At 47.7% G+C, this 24,211-nt stretch overlaps 1 protein-coding gene across 3 annotated transcripts in view; it reads left to right on the forward strand.

Moving 5' to 3' along the window:
• SRRM1 (serine and arginine repetitive matrix 1) overlaps positions 1 to 24,211 on the forward strand; it is an 836,097-nt gene that overhangs the window by 594,117 nt on the left and 217,769 nt on the right. For all 3 annotated transcript variants that reach the window (XM_078681268.1, XM_078681269.1, XM_078681270.1), the window contains one exon: positions 9,943 to 9,987. In XM_078681268.1, coding sequence (XP_078537394.1) covers positions 9,943 to 9,987 — 45 coding nt within the window. The remainder of the gene's footprint in view (positions 1 to 9,942; positions 9,988 to 24,211) is intronic.

Below are 24,211 nucleotides of genomic sequence, written 5' to 3' on the forward strand. Positions count from 1 at the left end.
ACAAGATAAGAAGCATAGGGATACATTTATGATGACTGGCGCATCACCAGGGATGTGTTAGTCATTCTGTGCCGCTGTTCCGTCACCTATGGTGTGCTGCATTTACAATGCGGCGCATCATGGGGCAAAAACAGCACAGATGCGTGATGTATCTGTGCCGTAAAGGTGGCGCATTGCTGGAGTTGTATCGCAAGTGTGATGAAGCTCCAGCAAGGGTCGGGGGTGCCCCTGTCGCAGGGTTTCTGTTCTCACACAGAACTGTGGACAGAGGATTGGAACCTCGGCGAATTAGGGTGTCCCAAAACTCACGTTAGTAATCAAAAACTCCTTAGCAAGCTAGGTACAGTGTCACATTGGATATAACAAACTCTCAATGTTTAGACAATCCAGAATATGAACTTATAGTACCTCAGGATACGTGGAACTCATGAACAGTCGGTCGTTATATATTTCTTAGAAACCAGAACATGGAGTTAAGAAGAACACATGTGTATTTGAAATGTTTATTTACTAATGCCGTCTTCTCAGGCGTAGTATCTTAGATAATACAAGTACACATATTATCAGTAGCAAAATTACCAGCATAGTTACTAGTACATAAAAAGCGAATGGTGATAGTATGTTAACATGCTATAAATGAATAAGAGTTAGCAACACTTATAAGCAGCCGCGGGCCGTGGAGGGAGTTACGGTGAGGCAGGGAGGCGGGGAGGGGGAGAAGCAGGGTGGAGAATACAAGTACACATATTATCAGTAGCAAAATTACCAGCATAGTTACTAGTACATAAAAAGCGAATGGTGACAGTATGTTAACATGCTGTAAATGAATAAGAGTTAGCAACACTTATAAGCAGCCGCGGGCCGTGGAGGGAGTTACGGTGGGGCAGGGAGGCGGGGAGGGGGAGGGGCAGGGTAGAGAGGGCTCCACCCTGCTTCTCCCCCTCCCCGCCTCCCTGCCTCACCGTAACTCCCTCCACGGCCCGCGGCTGCTTATATCTCACCCTCCCTAATACACATATTATATTATTTGCTAAGAAGGTCTCTTTGTGTTGGTTTAGGGCGTGCCCATACTTTAGTGTCTTAGATTTGAAGGAATCACATCAGCATACACCAGCTCTCTCTTCATGTGAACCGCATCAACTGTTGTGTATGTGTGTTCGGCAAAGCAATATAAAACCCGCCTCATGCCCAGAATTGGCAGAAGTTGCACTTATGTTATGAGTATGAAGTCGTGGAGATCAGACCTCATAACAATTCTGTATCGTGTTGTTCTTGAAACTTTAGCACTCGCTGTACAGATATAGTTTAACAAGCAAAGCAGATAGTAGAGCAATAACATATTATTCTCATGTAAACCACGATGAACTACTAGGTGGAAAGCTAAAGCAACAACTAAGTGTCGTGTGCAGAAGTTGCAAAAAAGGAAAAATGGCGTTTAAACCGGTAATGAGCCCATGCTAACTTAACACGGTGTAAAGATATCCAGGACCTAGATGACACCTCCCCATGATCCGGAAACGAACTGAATAAGATAATAGAAGTGCCATCTCATGAGAGCAGATTGCAAGTTTACATGTGGACGGTCCGCAAGGTAAAGCATTAAAAACTAGGAAAATTTAATGCTAAAGAAAAATAAAACAGCCAAGTACTTTATCGAGTCTTAAGCCAATAGGCAAGGTAAATAATAAAAACTTGACAAATAAGTCAATGAATTGTCAATGAAATGCTAGTACTCAGCATATCAAACATGAAAAAGGTCTATGACATAACTGTGTATGCAAAATAAGCTGCAACAGCCTCCAATAGGAAGTCACCGTCTTCATCCGAAAACAGTTCAGCCATCCAATTTAAAAGCGGAAAAGAACATACGTGCTCTCCCAGCACCGGATCCTCTATCACCATCAGAGGACAGCTCGGTGGGTTTTCAAGAAAGCTCTGTTCCAAGAAAGACTGTGCTGCCGCCAATAAATTCCAGGGACCAATTAGTCCATGCATCAATGCCACAGCCATAATCCTTTCGCCAGGACAAACCAACTCGTGAGTAATGATAGGAGTCATCAGCTGATTAAAGTCGACGTCAGGAGAAACCGGTCCGCAGAGACACAAATCAATGGCCCAATCGAAATCACAGGTCAGGCAGTGAAATACAGGCTGGACACAGGTGAAGTAGGAGAATCGAAAAGATAATCCATATGCCGTGCTTAATATCGCCAACGGCATTGTGCCATAATATTCTAGCATGCGATTGCGGAACAGTGTCAGCAGCTGCAGGGTGGGAGGTTGCATAGGAGGGACATCCATATTTAAAAATGTAAAAAAGCACAAGAGCGTCCGCTGGTAATGCAAGTAAAAATGCCAATCCACGAAGCAGAGTGGAGAAAATAGAATGAAAGAAAGCAGGGATGACTCCAAAGATTTTCTCAAATGAAGTCACGAGACCACTGGTAACAACTTTAAAAAAGTGCGCCAGGCCCTTTGTGGAGGATGCGTTAAAGATAGTCCGAACCATGTCGCTGAAATGCAAAGGCGAATCAGTATTTAAAAGGGTCTGCACCTCTGTACGGGTGTTCGCTATGTGAAGCACGAAAGTTTCACGGGCCGAACTCAAGGCCACCTCTCTCTGAGACAAAAGAGCTCTTATTCTTGCCATGCCGTTGAAATCTCTCCCAAGGTTGGTATTTGTGGCCAGATTGAAAACTCCCTATGTTCATGTGTGGGAGGAAATAGAACATTTCTGCAGCAAATAACCTGTTCACTTACTGTTACGATAAAAGGAATACTTTTAATTAACTCAGAACAATCTTCATTATTGAGCATCAAATAACTACCATTTTCCAACAACTTGAACGTGGGGATGATAGCAGGAACTGGCGTGCCTTGCAACACGCAAGCCATATTTGGTCGGTGTTTGTTGCATGAACCGTGTAACTGTATGTGCCTACACATTAGTGAATGATCTGGCGTCTCAGTGCATTCCTCTCCATTCAGATAAACTTCTTGATCATCTTTGAAACATCTGTATGTGTATGGAAGCGACCAGACCTCATGAAGAAAAGCACTACCTAAAGGTTCATAACGACCTATTGGTATATATTTCATACAATTTGAAAACTTATATAAAGCAAAAGGCAGCGTTATTAAACCGTGGATAAGGCACGTTGCCAAAAAACCCGCAATCCTCTGCTGATGATGTCACTGAGCATGTCATGAATGATGTAATATGTGACATCATCAGCAGTGGATTACGGGTAATAGTATCTCTAGTTTACTCCCCTATAGCTGTCTTTCTTTTAACATAAGTGTCTGTTTCCTTCCCTTACACTTACTGTTTTTGGTTCGCTTCCGGTTCGCGTACCGGCGAGCGAACTGGGAAGCGAACTAAGAGAAATAGAGGTTGGCACAGTTCCAAATATTGTACCAATTTTTTAATAACGGGGAGGTAGTTCTGAAAAGAACTTTTTTTTTATTGTTTTTGTTGTTTTATATTTTTTTTATTATTTTTCAGAACATTTTTTTACTTTTTTTGAATTTTTCTGAACAGTTTTATATTTTTTGGGGTTTTTCTTGGAGGGGGCAATGAAAACGATTAATTGTAAAGGGCTCAACAGGAGCAACAAAACAAAAAAAAAGTATTTATTATTTTGGGCGTTTCGTACAAACTTGCATATGATAGTCAATAGCTCTGTTGATCAGAGTGATGCTTCTTTCTCCGTAGCAAATGAATCCATCGCAAAATACGCCGATGTGTTTTACTTCACCAAATCTTATTTGTATATTTGGCACCATCTCCCTGCCCTCTGGTCCCGTTACTTCCGGTACAACAGATCTTCTGGCCATAATAGGGAGATTATCTAGGTCGTTCCGAAACTGTGCAGCACTGTAGTTGTTAGGATGCCACCTAGTCATATGGCGATGCATTGTGTAGTTTCCGAAACTGTATTTTTTGTCGGTTCCTTTGGACAGTCTATCTTGACATAAGAGGCAAGTTACGTATCTTGCATTTACTTTTTTCTGACCTTTGGGAATTTTAAAAAATTGCCAAATGAAGTTTTCTTTCCGGTGAGACGTCCTGGGTTCCTCAGGCAAAAACTGCCTCTCTTCCTGCTCTTCCTCGTCTTCCTCTTCTTCCTCTTCTTGCTGAATTATAACTTGAGCAGGTGGTCCACTCTTCCTTGGATGTGGTGGAGGTGGTGGGGAAGCACCAGCTGAAGCTACTAAAGAAGCCATTGCTCAGTGATCACAAAGGGTCTTTCTCTCACAATGATGAAAGTCAGAGTGAGGAAAGAAGGAGGGATTTTCATCATTTGGGAAAAACAAGAGTTCTCAACCAATCAAAAGTGTTCATTTTAGATTATATGACCTAGTCTTACATCATTAGGAAACCAAAAGTGAAATGAACCAATGAAAAGTGTTATTACCAAGTCACATGACTTGCTGTGTTTACGTTAAGCGCTTTGCAGGGCCTCCCGGTTTGCTTCCAGAAACCTGCGCTTTGCGACTCGCTTCGCGTACCAGTTCGCTAACGTAGCACGTCATATGACGTATCACGCGACAACGTGAAACGTCATGCGGACGGGAGGCGTCACGATGTTGTTTTCTAACGCGGCACTTGCGGTAAAGAAACGTTTACCGGCTCGCGGTCTATTTCGCGGCATCAAGGTCAGCTAACGGGAAGCTTCCCGATTCGCGAAGCGGGAACGAAGAAAAAAAAATATTTAAAAAAAAAATTATTCATAAACATATAAAATATATTTTTGGATTTAAAGAAGAATACATTTTACAGCTACAGATATTAGCTGTTAAAAAACCAATGAAATTCACTGAAAAAACCATAGGTTATAGACCATATATAGTTAGGAATTAGCATTTACAAAACCTTGAAAATTCACTGAAAAAACCATAGGTTATAGACCATATATAGTTAGGAATTAGCATTTAGAAAACCTTATTTTACTCACACAAAACCATTGAAATTCCATATATAGTTAGTTGCACTAACTATATATCGCGCACCCGCAATCCACTGCTGATGATGTCACATATTACATCATTCATGACATGGTCAGTGACATCACTGATGACATCACTGATGACATCACTGATGACATCTCAAATGACATCACTGATGACATCACTGATGACATCTCAAATGACATCTCAAATGACATCACTGATGACATCATGACACACCAATACCAGTTACTACATACGCACTCACTGATTCCTACGTCTACACACACATTCACTCATTCACCCATACAATAACTCATACATACAGTCACTTATTATTACAACACTATCATATGCACTCATACACCTATGTAGACAGTCACACACTGCCACTCATCCATGGAGTTACTCACACACCAAGTCAGTCCTGAAAAGAATCAATCACACTTCCATTTCTTCATCTATACAGTTAAACACAGAACACCATACTTCAGTGACATCACTGATGACATCACTAATGACATCTGAAATGACATCACTGATGACATCTCAAATGACATCACTGATGACATCATGACACACCAATACCAGTTACTACATACGCACTCACTGATTCGTACGTCTACACACACATTCACTCATTCACCCATACAATTACTCATACATACAGTCAGTTATTAGAACACTATCATATGCACTCATACACCTAGTCATTCCTGTGAAGAATCAATCACACTTCGATTTCCTCATCTATAGTTAAACACAGAACACCATACTTTTCACACATATACTAACACATACTTACTCTCTTATACAATCACTGATACAAGTACACATTGATATGCACAGTCACACACCTCCCAGCCAGCCACACACACACTCAGTCTTCCATACATCCAGTCATTCTTCAATATGTAAAACGTATTTAAACTTTACAAAAACACACAGACACTAGATGATGTCATCAGTGATGTCATTTGAGATGTCATCAGTGATGTCATCAGTGATGTCACTGACCATGTCATGAATGATGTAATATGTGACATCATCAGCAGTGGATTGCGGGTGCGCGATATATAGTTAGTGCAACTAACTATATATGGAATTTCAATGGTTTTGTGTGAGTAAAATAAGGTTTTCTAAATGCTAATTCCTAACTATATATGGTCTATAACCTATGGTTTTTTCAGTGAATTTTCAAGGTTTTGTAAATGCTAATTCCTAACTATATATGGTCTATAACCTATGGTTTTTTCAGTGAATATATATATATATATATACATACATACACTTGGGCTTCTGTAATCCCTGTATAAAAACTGCAGAATTTTTTAAAACTTGCTTGTATTGAACTTTCAAATATCTAACAGTGTTTTAATACATTTAATTTTGCACTAGAGGTTTTATTTGTATTCTTCGTTTGCAAACATGCTCGTTCTTTCACATAAAAGAGCTAGGCACCAAGGTTTTTATTGGTTTGTGAGAAAGGTGATGGTGTGACCATGCAATATATGGGATACAGTATCCCCTGGCATACATAAGGATATTGCAAGTCATCTCACAGTTCAATACCCTTATAAAGGAACTCAACCTTTGGTTACATTCCTCTATATAGTCATGGAAGTTATCTTATACTTGCAATATCTTTAGTAGTTCTAGTTAGGACCATACTTCCATAGGAAAATAATTTTTGGGTTACTTATAACATCGGTGCCATCTGAAAAATCTGTGCAAAACGTTCCAGAAATAGCCTCCTCCACCTCACTCAGCTCTTTCCTGTAAAGGTTCGTGGTGATCCATCAATTGAGGGCCAACAAAATATTTGGGGGTGGGGGGAATTAGACCCGCAACAACCCAAACAGAATAACACCAGAAAATGTGCTTTTCGTGATTTGATGCAATTCCATTCATTAGTTTTCACGAAATGACAGCTAAAAAATATATAGAGTTTTTTATGCTGCGGATAATAAGTGGAGCTTACCAATTTCAAGTCGAGATTTGGTTGGCAGCCACCAAATAAACAACATTGTGGGGGCAGCCATCTTAGGACGAGCAGACTCCGCCACCTGTTCTGTGAAAACGCAAAACATAAGATATGGGGGACATATCCCACACATCCTGGTTGGTAGGGGAGTGGTCCTAGGGGCTTGAAGGGACTCTTCCCTCTGGTGCAAACATTTATTTTCCCACACATTTGCAGATCAAAATTGTGGACTCCTAGCTTACAAAAAAAGGGGAGAGGGTAGTGGGGTGGGCAAGGGCCTGGGGTGGCACATATTAATTAATAAGGAAAGGGGCATGCTTCACCCCCTTCACGAGCCTTGACTGGGCCCCAGGACCAAATCCGTGGGATGGTACGGTAATACTAACTGGAGAGGGGGCGTGCATCCCCCTCCCTAAGCCTTATACTGACTCTATCTCCAGGGACTGTAATTTACAAAAGAGGAGGCATGCCTTCTCACTCCCTCCCTCCCTTTCTTTCATAGGCCTTGGGGCTGGTAATATACAAAGCGGAAGGGGCGCCACCCACTCTCCCCAAATGGATGATTGGACCTGGGGACTCCTTCCCCAGAGACACTACTGTTTTCTGCCCAGGAGAGTGTGGGCATGCCCTGCCTGCCCTCTCGCGGACAGAAAACAAATGCTGCTCTAGCCCGGATGGCATCAAAGGAATGGTGCTGGCTCACAGCAACACACAGTATGATGCCGGCTGGGGAGCTAACTGTGGCCGCGGGGTCTTGAAGCTCCCCTGTAGTCCACATTGGAAGATAGATTGCGGGTGCCCCTGCAAGACACCTGGGGTTCCCAGTTTAAAAAATTCAAAAATATAAATAAGAGTTGCTGGCTTCTGCGCAGCTATTGGGTCGCTTTCAAGGAGTTAGTTAGGGGCCCTGGGCCTCCTCCAGCAAAAATTAAACATGTGGGTACCAGGACACCCAAACAATATATTTATTTTTTAAATGAATAATAAATGAGCAGCAGGTGTTGCTCATTTATTATTCACTACTCCTTGCCAGATGCACCCCATAATGCCCTGCAAGGGCGTTTTAAATATAATTTTTGGAGCTTGGAGGTATTCCTAGAAGGGGCAGGGGCAAAACCTTTTTGATATGTTTGGGGGGGGGGGGGCTGTATGGAGTGCAGCAGTCCCCCCTCCCCCAAGCAACATAAAAAAAACAGTAAGATTCCTTAGTCATTAATAAATCAATGCACCCAGGACAGCCTACCATATTTTGTAAGACCTGTGCGCTTCAGCGGGAGTGCTAAACCCCTTAGGGTTGTTTCTATGTCTGCACTTTGTAGCTTGAAATTTTTTGCAAAAAAAGCTCTGACGTATTGATTTAAACATTTTTTTTTTATGGCATTCACTTTTAATAAATGTTGCATTGTGTGAATTAATGAAACATACTTTTGAGTATCATTATAAGCGATTTTGTTTTTGACAGTACAATAGGTGTGCTTTATACATGCTAATATGCTAATCCCTTCATAAAGCCAATAGGCCCACTTAAAAAAATATATTTTGGTGTTCTGACCCATTGACAAAGTCAGTAGGTCTGCCTTACTTAAAATGACACTTTTTATATTGTACCGTCGCATATTCTGCGAGGCAGGTGTGTGAAATGTCATAAAATATCTATCTGCCCAAGGGACGTGATGCTTAAGAAATCTACTTGCCCTGTGAATAAAAATCCACTCATCACGTTTGCTGCCATGCAGTGAGGTGACAAATTAAGGTAGTGTTCTAATTATATGAGGGGTAGCCTCTCTGATTATGCGCATATTCTATCAGGCTTCAGAATCTAGCAAGGCTCTGATTTTCCCATTTTTTTGCAAATCCACATACAAGGACTGAAGAATGTGAAGGACTAAAGCGGTAGTTCTACAGTTTGGATGCTTTGTGAGTCTTTGAACACCCACTAATGTGCATGTTGAAGGGTATTTACCTACTCCTCCACAATTTCTTCCCACATTAGAAAAGGTTGAACGCTTACTCATGAGAAGGGCAGGATAGAACGTTTTCCTGGGTAGTGGAAAATAGGGGATGTAAAACATTACATTTGCAATAACTCAGCAGATTGTTGCATGAGCAAATACACCCAACCATAACATGCTTATTTTTAAACTGTATTCCCCCCCCCCTTGGGTCTCTTAGCACTGAAGCAGACGTTTGTTAAACAACTAGTTTGTATGCATTCTATCGGCTTCCGAAGGTTGAAAGGTTAAGTCGACCTGCCAGATTGGAACCCTGTAACTATGTATATTTTCTCTTTCAAAAATGGAATTCACAAACGTTTGCTCTAAGTGCAGTTTCTAGCCATACTTCACTAAATGTTTGCGAATTTTTGAACGTCTTACATCTGCACCAAGGCAAGGACAAATATATGTGGGTGGCTTTTTGTGCCTTTCTTTAAGAATTGGGCCATTGACTTATTTTATGTTGCACATTTTGGTTTTACCCAGATTTGTTCCGAGTTCCGTTATAAATATTGTCATGCATCAAGCACATTTATTAAAACATGCCTCGTAGAAACTTGTGCAACAGTTTAACAAAATACTTTTTCAAGTGGCAGATTTTAATGTGTACTTTTTATTCTGAAGAAGCATTTTTTTTGTTAAACAATGGTGTAATCCCTCATACTTATTTGAGTGGGTTTTGCATTCGCTTTACTTACTGCTTCTCGAGCGTTATGATGCACTAACATTTTTCCAGATACCCAGCTAATGCAATGAGTTGACTATATTAGATTTAATGGGGATGCTACAATGGGGAAAACTGAACTGCGATGTGTCATAATGTCCGTGGAATAGCTAGCACGTAAGCAACACTGAGGTGTGTACGAAATGCTTGATTTCCATGGTGGCTGAGATATTTCATAAAGACAGACCCTGCAAAGGGTGCATATTATCCATAAGAACATTTTCAATGGTATGTAGCTTTTTCATGTTTCTAACTTGCATTTGTTTCCCCTTTTCTTCCTTTATTTGCAGAATGCAGCAAATGGCAAAGAGGTGGCAGTCTCCTGTGCCTAAAAGGTTTGTCTCTAATTAAAAATAAAATCTTCTACTTTAGCGATAATCTCTTTCTGTAAACCAAAACTTGTAAAAAGTCTTTAAATGTGAACTAGTATATGTTGCTTCTTGTCCTATACTTTTGATTTCTCATTTCAAACATCTCTTGTGCAAACATTTTAATTGCCTTCATTGTACGTGAAAGATTTGCAGTCAAAAAAAGAAAATCATAGAATAATTTAAAAAAAAAGCGACATACATCTGTCAGATCTGGTATGAAACCGAGAAATGAATACTGTGAGAAAGTGGCTCTATATGTACTGGGCCAAAGTAAGGTACAGTGTGTTTAGAGTCCACAATCCCCAGAGGTATAACAGAGGTTAAAGTCAGGTCTGACCTTACTCTCTAAAGTGGTAGCTTGGTCGAGCAGTAAGGCAGTACCAGAGGAAAGTGTAAAGCATTTGTTGCACACACTCAGTCAGCAAAAGGTTTCACACACTCAAGAACTGAACTCTCGGCCAATTGCTTTTATATCCAAAGATATAGTTTATTTTTTAGAACTAACGGGTATCAAAATATACTTTTGTCGATACGAGTACTCTCATGTAATTACTTTGCAAAGGGGCAATAAACTTTGTAAGCACAATAGGTACAATGATGGCAGTAGGCAACACAATTTTAAACACAATTTAACATTGAGCTCAATGGGGTTATCTACATAAATGCAGTTGATTACTTTATAGATTACTTTTGTAACTTCATAACTGGACCCTAGATTCAGTCCTGGGGTCTGAGCTGAAAACAGTTTAGTAAAAACGTTTTAGTTATTGCAATGATTTCAAAAGAATATAAAGGTATTTTAAAAGTTGACACTTAGAAACTTTTTTGTGCCAAACCAGCAATGTTATCCAATGGAAGGAAATTCAAAGCACAGGTAAAGTAGGTTCTCGTTACTTTTGTAATCCAGTACTGGACTCCTAGGTTCAGCACTGGGGTCTCTACCTAAGACAGGTAAGTAATTACGTTCTTGTAGTTGGTACGATTTTAAAGGAATATTTGTAACTTTCGAAAGTAGACAAAAGAAATTTCACAGAAAAACAGTCAATGGTTTCCTATGGACGAAATTTAGATTACTAGTAACCACGGTTGTGATTACTTTTGCGGTTCAGTACTGGGCTAAAAGATGCAGCACTGGCTTCTCTCCTGATTACAGGCGAGTACTTCGGATTTCGATATTCGGCTGATTTTAGATTAATATTTTAACATTTCAAAGCTTCACACTTAGAAGAAATTTTGAGTTAAACCAGTCAATGTTATCCTATGGCAGGAAAGTGAGTCATCGGTTTTCAGGTGAGTACTTGACTGGTGAAGTTAAGGTTCCGGGCATAGACTCAGGGGTCCCCCAGGGTCAGGTAGGTACAGTTGGTACACCCTCAGCGGCACAGGGGCGGCCGAGTGCAGAGGTAGTTAGGCCCAATGTTATCCAATGAGAGGCAGGAGGCCTTCGGTTGGTGGCTGCTGGCTAGCAGGCCATGCGGCTGTGGGAGCTGGGCTCCTGGTCACTTGCTCAGGGCAAATGGGGAAGTAGGATAGGACAAAGGTTGTACTCCCAGGGGCACTCTGGCGGCGGGGTGCAGAGTGCTTTTGAGCAGTCGGGCGCTCAATGTTATTCAATGAGGATCTTGAAAAGGGAACAAAGGCTGCAGGCTCGGGGACGGTGAATCTTCTGGAGCGACCAACACTTCGAGGGGTAAGTTGGGATCTTGGAGGATAGGTAGACACCCAGGAGTTGGGCACAGGGGGCTGTGGGGCGCCGGGTGCAGGGGTGTCTTTTGAGGTCGGGAAATCTTACCCCCTGCTGGTCGCGGTCGGAGGGGTCCTTTGTCCTGAGGCTGCAGGCGTCGTCTGGGTCATCGAGGAGTGTCCTTGGGCACTGGATTGCAAGTCAGAATCGCAGGGGGGACGTCATCAGGGTCTTGATTCACTCCAGCACAGGCCAGGCTAGCCGAGTGCAGTCAGTGTGCAGGGTTCGCGGTTCTGGGCTGATTCCAGGGCTTGTTATTTGCTTTGATCAGTACCACTGCTCGTGGGAGACCCAGGTAGTCAGAGTCACAAGGCAGTCAGGTTCTCTGGGGTTTTTGAGGCTGCTGACCACTGGAGATGCCGGGATTTAACAGGAGCAGGTTTGAGGGTCGACAGGCTGGTAGGGCTGGGGCCAAATCAGTTGGTGTCTTCCTCTTTTTAGCTGCTGCACAGCAGGTCTTCGTTTTCCTTGATCTTCTTTCTTGTTTGTAATCTGGATCTGTGGAAAAAGGTTCAGGGTGCCCCTAAATACTAATTCTAGGGGCGTTACAGGTAGGGTAAGGGCAGGGCCCAATGGGTCCCTGTCCTGGGGTGGGTACACCCCCCTAGCCTGCTACTTTCCTGTGGGGGGTGGAGGGGGGCAGGAGCCTAGCTGTGATTGGACAGGGCTTCCCATCTTCAAGATGGCCGGAGCCCAGGGTTGTGCATCACCTCGCCTCTCCCACCTGAGGGGTGGAGTTGGCACAGTTTGGCACCCCCCCCTTTCTGACGTAGGTTTTCCCGCCAGTCTTCCAGCCAAAGTGGGGGTCATAACTGGTGGGGGCCTGTTGCTGAGTACAGCAAGTGGTCTGGAGAAGCTCACAAAGGTGGAATGCCTTTGAAGCTTTCCCTGCCCATCCTGGGGGAGGAGGCTTGGCACCTCGTCTCAGGATGTGCATTGTTGCAGACCCAGGAGAGCAGGGAGCTTTCCACCCAGGGCTCCAGCAAAATGTCTGCGGTGTGGCAGCCTAGGCAGCCTTAGACATGACGTGGATTGTAGGTTAGGTTTCAGGGGGCATCTCTAAGATGCCCTCTGTAGTGCATTTTACAATAAATCCCACACTGGCATCAGTGTGGGTTTAATGTGCTGAGAAGTTTGATGTCAAACTTGTCAGTGTTCAGTGTAGCCATTATGGTGCTGTGGAGTTCGGAACGACAACCTCCCAGCACCATATACCCTTAATGGCATCACTGCCCTTACAGTGCCCAGGAGTGCCCGCTAGGGCCAGTCCAGCCCTGGATGTGTGCCATGTCGACTCTTTGCTTAGTTCTGCACCTAGACACTGGGCCTGCACAGGCAGTGTGCTGGTGTCAAGGTACAGGGCCCCTAAGGGTGGCACAATAAGTGCTGCAGCCCTTGGGGGTCTTCTCTGGTCACAATGCCCTGGGTACCTAGGGTACCATTTACTAGGGGCTGACATGTGGCCAGAGATGCCAATCGGATCTGAAAGAGACACGTTAGTGATAGATTCCTTACCTTAGAATATCCCCAGGCGTCAGACTGGATCCGGAAATTTTTGCGTAGCAGTACCCTTGCGCATCAGTCATCGTCCGGCGCCGTGATGACGTCGTCTGAGTACTTAGACGCCGCCTCCGCGTGCTGTCGTCAGTTCTTCTTTTTTCCGCGCCAGCAACGCAGATCCGGAAAAAGTGGTACCTTAGTCTTTTTTGACTAAACTTTTTTCATCTCTTTTGATCATTCTTTTTCGAGTCTTCGACTCCGAACGGTGCCCGTAGGGATGCCAGGTTTTAAGCACTGTGAGGATTGCGGCCGACTGATGTCGGTCACGGACCCTCACCGTCGGTGTCTCGGCGTCGACGATAAGACCTGTTCCGACTGCCGGGCCCTGACTTCGAAAGCTAGGCGGGAGCGGTCCCGCAAGCGACTCGAACTCCGGCAGTCGGCCCGCGCCGAGGGAGGTCCTGGTCCGGATGGAGGTCGAGGGACCGGTCGCGGGAGCGGAGCCACCATAGCTCTGGGAGTCGACATCACTCCTCTGGGTCGAAGTCGTCAGGTAAGCACAAGAAGTCGAAGAGAAGTCATCGCTCTTCTGACTCCCCCCGACGCTCGCATGACGCGGCCGGGGTTTCAGGTGACACCGCCCACGCGGCTCCGTCGCAGGCGCCGCGTCCGGCCCCATACCCTCCGGTCCCTGGGCCGCGCGCGACGCCGGAGGAGATCAAGCGGTTCCTCATGGCCATGAGGTTCCTCATGGCCATGAGGTTCCTCACTCCCCCGGCGGGCTCCGTGGCGCCTTCGGGCCCAGCGGACCCGTCTGGGAGCCCTAGCGGGTCGGGGGCTCTGGCCCCGACGCCGTCGAGTGCTTCGGCCTCGGCGCCGCAGCGCCCCACTGGATCCGGATCGTCGCCGGTGGACCTCACGACCTCCCCGGCGCCGGTCCCTCAGGTGTCACCCCCGGCGCCGCTTCATACGCCGTTCAGAGAGTTTACCTTTCATGAGCCGGCCCCATCATTTGACACCCCTTGGTACCAGGAGATGGGTGGTGAGGGGGATTGGGAGGGGCCTGAGGACCCTCTGACACGGGAGTGTCAGTCCCAGGAGGACTGGACAGGTGAACTTGGGGATGCCAGTGGTCTGGACACATCACCAGACACTGGCTTTGTCTCCCCTCCTACCGTGGCTACGGAGGAGGGGGCTGCCTATAGTGTGGTGCTGACGCGGGCGGCCAAGGCCTTGGGCCTTGAACTCCCCGTCGCGGCCGTGAGGACTAACCTCCTCACTGAGGTCCTTACACCGCAGTCAAGCTCGGCTGAGCCTCTGCTGCCGTGTAATGAGGCCTTGACCGACCTTCTTTTGGGTACTTGGTCCCGGCACGCTACAGGTTCGCCTGTAGATAGGAACGTGGCCAGACGCCACGGCCCGGCCCCGGGCGACCCTTGTTTCCTGTCCACCCACCCCACCCCTGAGAGCCTGGTGATCCAGGCCTCCAATTCCCAGACCGCATTCCCGTCGGCTCCGCCTGATAGGGAATCCAAGAGGTATGAGCAATACGGGAAGAAGGTATTCTCCTCCCTAAGTTTGGGACTGCGGTCTTCTAACACCGCATGCCTCTTGGGCCGCTACACCCACTCCATGTGGGATACGGTCGCGGACGTGCTGCCAGAATGCCCGCTGGAGGTACGGGCTAAACTCGGACAAGCCCTTGTGGAAGGCCGAGATGCGGCACGTTATTCTATTCGGTGTGGACTGGATACCACCGATTCACTGGGCAGAGCGGTGACGATTCGTCGCCACGCCTGGTTGAGATCCGCCAACTTCTCGGCTGATGTCCAGAATACACTCATGGACATGCCGTTTGATGGCCGTCGCCTTTTTGGCGACAAGGCAGACCATGCGCTTTAAGGACTCCAGGGCTACGGCCAAGTCCATGGGCCTCTCGGCCCGCGCCAGCAATCGGCTGCCTTTCACTCCTATCGTGGCCACGGAAGGGGTGTACCCACACGTGCTGCCAGCCACACGCTGCAGGGTAATACCCAACGTGGTGGCGGCCGTGGAAACCGCCGTGGCGGCAGTCGGGGACAAGGGCGAGGTCAGTCCACACCTTCCCCCGCGGCATCCGCCTCAAAGCCCTCCTAGTCTGTGCTTTCAGGCCCATGTGTCGCCAGTGGGGGGCAGGGTTCGCGATCACCTCCTCCACTGGCACACTGTCACTTCGGACAGGTGGGTGCTGCAAATCGCCCGAAGGGCTCCTCCCACCCCTTCGAGACGACCCCTCCAGCCATGCCACTGCAATGCCACCGAGTATCGGGGGATCATTTGCGACTTCTGCAGGAGGAAGTTACGGCCCCCTTGGCCAAGGGGGCCATCGAGCGCGTTCCTGGGCCAGAAGTAGGGTGTGGTTGTTACTCCCACTACTTTCTGGTACCCAAGAAGGGTAAAGGGGGGGCCTACGCCCTATCTTGGACCTCCGGAACGTCAACGGCTTCCTCCGGAAGGAAAAGTTCAAAATGCTGACACTGGCTCAGGTCTTAGCTGCCCTGGACCCAGAAGACTGGATGGTAGCGTTGGACTTGCAGGACGCTTATTTCCACATCCCCGTCCTGCCGGCCCACCGGCGCTACCTGCGGTTCACGGTTGGCCACGAGCACTTTCAGTTTACCGTGCTCCCCTTCGGTCTTACCAGTGCCCCACGGGTGTTCACAAAGGTGATGGCGGTGGTCGCAGCTCATCTGCGCAGGTTAGGGGTTTCAGTCTTCCCCTACCTCGACGACTGGTTGTTGAAGGCGGGTATGCCCCAGACAGTCGTCAGCCACCTCCAGACGACGGCAGACCTCCTGCATCAGCTGGGGTTCTCCATCAATGTGCCGAAGTCACACCTGTGCCCCTCTCAGAAGCTCCTCTTCATCGGAGCGGTTCTCGAGTCGGCGCAGTTTCAGGTTTATCCTCCTGAACAGCGGGTCCGGGATATTCAGGCTCGGATTCCACTCTTTCGGCCTTTATCCCGGGTCTCGGTCAGGTTGACGCTGCGGCTTCTGGGGCTGATGGGCTCCTGCATCCTTCCGCTGCATCACGCTCGGTGGCGGATGTGGGCTCTGCAGTGGGACCTGAAGTTTCAGTGGGCCCAGCATCAGGGCAACCTTTCCGACCATGTCCTGATCTCAGAGGGCACTGCAAGACAGCTGCAGTGGTGGCTCACGGACCGCGATTGGGTCAGCGGCAGATCCCTCTCCCTTCCCCAACCGGAGCACGTAGTTGTGACGGACGCGTCCCTCCAGGGCTGGGGAGGCCACATGGGAGAGGCGGAGATCAGAGGCCTCTGGTCTCCGGCGGAGTCCCGGCTCCATATCAACCTTTTGGAGCTGCAGGCGATTCGTCTAGCACTGCAGGCATTCCTCCCCTCTGTCCGGGGGAGTGTAGTGCAGGTGTTCACGGACAACACCACCGCCATGTGGTACTGCAACAAACAGGGCGGGGTGGGGTCGTGGACCCTTTGCCAGGAGGCTCTGCACCTCTGGCAGTGGAACATCAGGGCGTGACCCTGGTGGTTCAACACCTGGCAGGTTCTCTGAACGCCAGGGCGGACAAACTCAGCCGTCGGTGCATGATGGATCACGAATGGCGTCTGAACTCGGACGTGGCGCAAGGCCTCTTTCAGCGATGGGGAGAGCCTTGGTTAGATCTATTCGCCGCCGAAGAGAACGCTCAATGTCATCAGTTCTGCGCGTTGGAATTTCCAAGGCGGCACTCGCTCGGCGACGCTTTTCGTCGCGTGATGAGTTGCGGTCTGTTGTACGCCTTTCCGCCTATACCACTTCTGCCCAGAGTGCTGAAGAAGATCAAGCGCGACCGGGCACAGGTCATCCTTGTGGCTCCGGACTGGGCACGAAGGTACTGGTATCCAGAGCTACTCAGTATGTCTGTCGATCCCCCGGTTCGTCTGCCTCTTCAGGAGGACCTTCTGTCGCAGCAGTAGGGGACGGTCCTCCACCCGAACCTGTCCAGTCTCCACCTCCATGCTTGGAGATTGAGCGGCGACAGTTGAGGCCATTTGACTTGCCTCCTGAAGTCTGTAATGTCATTCTGGCAGCCAGGCGTCCCTCCACAAAGTTGGTATACGCCTGCAGGTAGAACAGATTTGTGGCATGGTGCACAGCAAAGGCTGTGGATCCTCTTGCTGCCCCTCTTTCTGAGGTTCTTCTCTTCCTTCTTTCTCTTGCCCAGCAGGGCTCTGCTCTGGGCACTATCAAGGGCTACCTTTCTGCCCTTTCAGCCTTTCTAAGGCTGCCTAATCAACCTTCTTTGTTCAAGTCCCCTATTGTAAATCGCTTTCTGAAGGGCATCACACACACGTACCCTCCTGTTCCGTTTGTGATGCCTCAGTGGGACATGAACCTTGTTCTTACGTTTCTGATGTGCGCTCCCTTTGAGCCACTTCACAACTGTCCTCTCCGTCTTCTTACTTTGAAGACTGCTTTCCTGGTTACCATCACCTCTGCCAGGAGAGTGAGTGAGATCCAGGCTCTTTCATGTACACCCCCTTTCCTTTCTGTCCATCCGGACAAGGTTGTGTTGCGTACTAAGCCATCTTTCCTGCCCAAGGTTGTCACGGCCTTCCATATCGGGCAGTCTATCACCTTGCCCACCTTCTTTCCGCCACCGCATCCCTCTAAAGAGGAAGAGCGGCTCCACCGTCTGGACCCAAAACGTGCGCTTTCATTCTACTTGGATCGCACACGCCAGTTCCGGGTGGATGACCAACTCTTTGTTGGTTACGTGGGCGCTAAGAAGGGAAAAGCGGTGCACAAGCGGACCATCTCTCGGTGGATCATCTTGTGTATCCAGGCATGTTACTCCTTGGCTAAAAAGGAGCCCCCTGTTGGATTGCGGGCTCATTCCACCCGGGCCACGGCGACTACAACTGCCCTGGGCAGGGGAGTGCCCTTGCAGGACATTTGCCAGGCAGCTACGTGGGCCTTGCTGCACACGTTTGCAAGACACTACTGCCTGGACAGTCAAGTCCGGAGGGATGGCTTCTTTGGCCGTTCCGTCCTCCAGGACTTTCTGGTGTGATTATTGGTTCGCAGACCCACCACCGGGGTTGGTATTGCTGGGGTATCTATTCTAAGGTAAGGAATCTATCACTAACGTGTCTCTTTCAGATGCACAAGTTACTACTTGTGTAACGATATATCTGTAAGAGACATTAGTTTTTTTTGGGGGGGGGGTTTTAAGTGTAAGTCGTTTATTGCACATTTTGCAGGTAAATTCACAGGGTCACGCCTACAACCTCAACAGGCCGGCTGCATACGGAGATAGCATGTGCAGGGTGATGTTAGATGTACACAGCCAATTAGCCGACATCCATAGGACCGGCGGCGTGGTAGCAACCAACATGTACATGTTAATACAGTGCATCACATTCCTCAGTGCATATCCTTTCACTTACATTTTACTTTTGATCCTTATCTGGAACCTTAAAAAACAGAAAACAAAACAAGAACCATTTTAACTTCAATCACTGCGTCACAGCAATCTCCCTCCTCAGTCTAATGATGTCAACACCGTGCACCCCTGAAGCATTTATATGACAAACCATTCCATTGGTATCATTCGTCACTGGCCATCGATTGCGCCTGCAGATAATCCCTCGGGTACGTCCAGTAGTCTTTAGGCCGTGATCCAGCCGGCAAGTCCTCCTCATAAGTTGCTAGTGTATACCGACAATATGTTAAGTCTTCCAGCCAGTCTTTCACCCTCGGCCCCATTTTCCCGTTCCAATGCATTGCAACCCTCCTTTTAGCCATTAAAAGAGCTATCACACAAAACTTTCGCTTTTTTCACTCTGAGCTGCGGGACAAGGCCTAACAAACAGATTAGGATCGGGCAGTCGAGCGTCTCCCCAAGCATCGTACTTATCGCCTGCACCACCCTCACCCAGTACTTTGCCACCAAATGGCATTGCCAGGCTAGATGTATGAAGTCTGCGTGTTCTTGCTGGCATCTCACACATCTCGAATCTTCACGTAAACCATATCTATGGAGTCGCTCAGGTGTGTAGTACATCTGATGTATGTATTTATAATGAATTATCCTAAGGTTTCCATTAGGTGTTAGCATACTAGTGAGTGAACACGTCGTCTCCCAGTCATCCTCAGACAGCGTGTCGTGCAATATCGTGCTCCATTTCAGTGTTACCCCCTATGTCTCTCTGCAAGCTTATGTATAGCCTGGACACCAGGTGTGTGGCGGTAGGAGCCGTCAGGAGCAGCTGCAATGTGTCCAGAGCTTGGGGCTCCTCCGGGAAAGTAGTAAAATGGTCCCGCACTGCTCTCTGTAGTCTAATAGTTAAAGCTAAATAACAATGTTGGATGACTAATGTAGTGCAGCTTGTCCAGTGTTTGAAAAACCCCGTCTTTGTACAAATCCCCCATTGTGTCGATGCCACCATGTCGCAGCAAGTCCATCCCCACCGGTTCCTGTGTGACCGATAGAGCTGGGTGATTTGCCAGTGGGAGCTTTGGTGCATAAAGTGGTAATTTACCAGCTGCCTTACCCATCAGCCTCCAAGCCTCAATGGTGGTGTTCACTGGATTTATGTCTCGGTCATGTAATCTAGGTCGCTTATGTGGCAATATGTTGACTAGTGGGATTGGGTCCGTATCGCCTGTTTCCACCGCTACATGTGTTAGAAATGGTATCTCGTGAAACCAATAATGCGCGAATTGGGCCTGGGCGCAGAGATAATGTAGATACATGTCTGGGACCTTGAGACCTCCCCTCTCATATGGTAGTGTCATCGTTTGTAATTCTATTCTAGCGTGCTTACCTGCCCAGAGTAAACTCAGTACTACTTTGTTAATGTTGCGGAACACCTCTGTCGGGGGTCTAATGGGGATGTTGGCAAAGAGATATAGGAACTTGGGCAGCAGTACCATCTTCACAATCGCAGCTCTGTCCGCTAATGACAGTGGCAGTCTATTCCACCGTTTGATGTTATCTTTTAGAGACGATATCACTCTACCGTAGTTAGTTCTAATGACTAGTTCTGGGTCCCTGTGAAACCATACTCCCAGGTATTTGGTAGGTTCGTCTTGCCACTCTAGTGGGTAATCCATTTTGAACGGGGCAGTGCTGTCAGTCAACGCTAGGACGAGGGATTTCGACCAGTTTATCTGTAGGCCAGAGTGGTGGCCATATTTTATGTATTCACATATTAAGGGGTTGAGGTGCTGTTCTGGGTTTTTGACATAAACTACCATGTCGTCCGCATACAATGATATGTGGATTGGGCGTGTCGGGAGTTGTATGGCCGAATAGTGGTGATGTTGTCTAATTTTACAGGCCAGCGGCTCCAATACTAAAGCAAAAAGCATCGGGGAGAGTGGGCATCCCTGTCTCGTCCCGCGACAGACTGCAATCGGTCCTGAAACATGTTTGTTAACCCGGATACGGGCTGATAAGTTCGTGTAAAGCATGGAGATCCACTGTGTAAATATAGGAGGAAATCCCATCCGTACCATTATTGTGTGTAAAAATTTCCAGTCTTATCGTGTCGAACGCTTTAGCAGCGTCTAAAAGTACCGCTACCGCTTTGACCTCCGGCGCCAGATAATGGGCTAGCGCAAAGAGTGTGCGCGTGTTGTGTGGTTGACCTGTCCGGTATGAAGCCGGACTGGTCCGGTCTCACCAGTAATGGCATTAGTGGTTTAAGTCTCGCAGCTAGGAGGCTCGCAATTATTTTCGTGTCCACGTGTATGAGGGATAAGGGGCGGTAAGAGTCGTATTGTTCCCCATCCTTCCCTGGTTTTAGCAAGGCAATCAGCATGGCTTCCCTCATAGACGCCGGCAGAGTTTGCGCCTCGTGTGCTGCACCGTAAAGCCGGACTAGATGCGGGGCCAATAGATCCGCAAAAGTCTTGTAAAATTCTATCGTGAATCCGTCAGGCCCTGGAGCCTTGCCGTTTGGCAAATGTTTGATAGTGTCTACAACGTCTTCCATTGTGATAGGGCGAGCTAGATATTCTCTGCGGTTATTCGATAGCCACGCGATTTCTATATCTTCCATGTATGTCAGCATGTCTTCCTGCGGCAGCGATGGACGCGCCTCATACAGTTGACCATAAGAGGTCATGAATTCACCCAGAATGAGTTTAATGTCACGCGTGATTGCTCCCTCCCGAGTTTTGATCGCGGTGATATGTTGTGGCGGTCTACCCTTGCATATTTTCTCGGCTAGTGCCCTGCCCGGTCTACCTCCCTCTCCATATACTCTGGCAGTCTTGCGCTTGGTTATGTAATTGAGTTCATCTATTGCGAATTGCTGATGTTCCTTCAGGAGCGCTTGTATATTCCCCAATAGTGTGATGTCTCTCGTCTGGGCATATCGCTGTTCTAGTGCTTGTATAGCGTTTTCACGCGTGGTCAGTTGCTGTCGTATGTTTTTTAGAATGCCCGTTGTAGTACTAATGCATACTCCCCGTAATGTAGCTTTGAAAGCTTCCCATAGGAGGCATGGATCGTCCGTCGTGGGGTAATTCAGAGCAAAGTACTCCACTATTGCCTTGTGGATAGTGTCAGTGTATAGTGGGTCTCGCAAAGCTCCAGCATTAAACCGCCATGTGAAGGGCGGAGGGTCATAGTGTGGTATTTGCAGTGCCAAGAGCACAGGACTGTGGTCCGATAGCGTTCTCGGCAAATGGCTGACAGAGACGGTCCATGCAACAACCTCCCGCGTGCCCAACCAGTAATCCAGCCTAGACCAACTATTGTGTGCCGCAGTTATATGTGTCGCAACTAACTCCCCTGGGCGTTGAACTCTCCATATGTCAGTCATCTGTAAATCAGTTAGTGCATCCAGTAGTGTCATTCTCGCGCGCGTATGCGGTTCTAATGTGTTCTGTGATCTATCTAACCCATCTCGTAGTGCGATGTTGAAATCCCCACCCCATATTATATGCTCGATCTGAAGATGGGCTATGCTTTGCCATAATTTTACAAAGAAACCCGGGTCATCTGTGTTGGGGCCATACGTGTTAACCAATGCAATTTGTCGATGTCTCACCGTGCCAATGACAATAACGCTTCGCCCTTCGGTGTCCCTGTGTACGGCCGAAATCTCAGTTTACCCCTTCCGTATTAAAATGCTGACACCTCGAGAGTATGTGGAGTAGTGTGAGCTGGTAACAGATTCTGCCCATCTAGCGCCCAAGGTGGAGTCGGTGGTAGCAGCCAAGTGTGTCTCCTGAAGAAATGCTATGTCTACATGCAATCTATCGAAGTAGGCAAAAATCTGACGTATCTTCTTTGGATTTCCCAGCCCCCGAACATTCCATGTGATGAATTTCAGTGCGGTGGATCGTGCCATGTCAGAATGGTGGGAAGTTATCCTGATATTGTATGTGACAAAATGCGGTGGGTGCAATTATTTGGTAATGCCCAAGTCTAGGTTGTAGTGCACAGTGTTGCACAGTTTTCGTGGTGATGACAGAGGTCGCAATGCTTCTCAGACACAGTGAATTAGTTCGAATATCCCCCAAGTCCCCTCTCCTCCCCCCACCCACTTTAGCACCCAAACTTTGCCAAAGCCATCCCCTTAAAAGAACAGAACAGTCAATAGAACTGTGATAGGGGCGCACCCGCTTGGGGGTGTCGCCAGGTACACACTTCTCCATCCACATAGTGGATGTGGACAGGTGCATATGCAGTTCTTGGAAATCGTGCTTGACTAACCCGCACTTCTACCGCCAACCGCTCTTGGTAGCCAATGTTGCAACACAGAACTATTTGTCAGTGGGCGCAGTGCATTCTCAGTTTGTCGCAGTGAATCTATCAGGGGAACGCGCCCCGATCTCTACCTCCCTCTATCACCCTTTGTCCGGCGCGGACCATGAGGTTACTCACTGTTCAAGACGCGGGGGTGGTGCTAAAGCGCAGTCCGGGTCCGCATATTGGGCACCACTACACACAGTTCATGTAAGCCAAACACCTCAATACGCTCGCCGTGTGCCACGTATCGCAGTAGATTCAAGTAGGCTTTGTCTAAACCGATACCAGAATCGTGGCATGTCTAGAAGAGCGTAGTCCTTCACACGGACGTAACGTTTAGCCCTCCGCCAACTCAGTCGTCACTTCCTTGGTCCTCTCGGTCTTGTGTTTTTCGTCGTCGTCCCATTTTTTTGGCGTATTCATGCGCTGCTTGGACAGTGAGGAGGATCACGGGTTTTCCCGCATTTGTGATTTTGAGCTTTGCTGGATATAGCATTGCGTATTCAACGCCTAGTTCTCGCAATTTCTTCTTTACAGGTGCGAATTCCTTGCGTGCTAGTTGTACAGCCATGGTGTGGTCAGGGTAAAATTGCAGGGTGTTTCCCTGATATGTGATGACGCCCATTTCCCTGGCCAGCCGAAGAACTGTGTCTCTGTCTCTGTAGTTTAGCATGCAGGCGATTATCACACGTGGTTGAGCACCCGGTTTTGGCGTGGGTGCCAAGGAGCGATGCGCTCGTTCCACTAGGAAGACTGATAACTGTTCTGCGCCGAACAGTTCCTTTAGCAACTTCTCTATGTAATCTTCCATTTTGCCCGTGTTTGTGGACTCCGGCAGGCCTGCTATTCTGACGTTGTTGCGCCTGGACCTAGCTTCTTGATCCTCCACCTTGGCGCGCAATATCTCTAGGGTTTTTTCCATACCGCCACATATCTTTGTCGTGGTCGCAGACTCGTCCTCCACTGTTGATATCCGTTGCTCCGCCTCCACCAGCCGTTCGCCATGTTTATCAAGTTTGGCAGCCATGTTGTCCACACGCAGTACCACATTATCTAATTTATTGTTCATTTCTTGTAGGCTTTGTTGGATAGCTCGCAGGACCGTCTCCATGCCTGTCCCATCGCATGCCTCACTGTCTCCCTCCGTGTCTGATGTCCTCGCGGCGTTTTGTGGTTGCT

This window comes from Lissotriton helveticus, chromosome 3_1 (genome assembly GCF_964261635.1).
Source record: "Lissotriton helveticus chromosome 3_1, aLisHel1.1, whole genome shotgun sequence".
Classification (NCBI taxonomy): domain Eukaryota; kingdom Metazoa; phylum Chordata; class Amphibia; order Caudata; family Salamandridae; genus Lissotriton; species Lissotriton helveticus.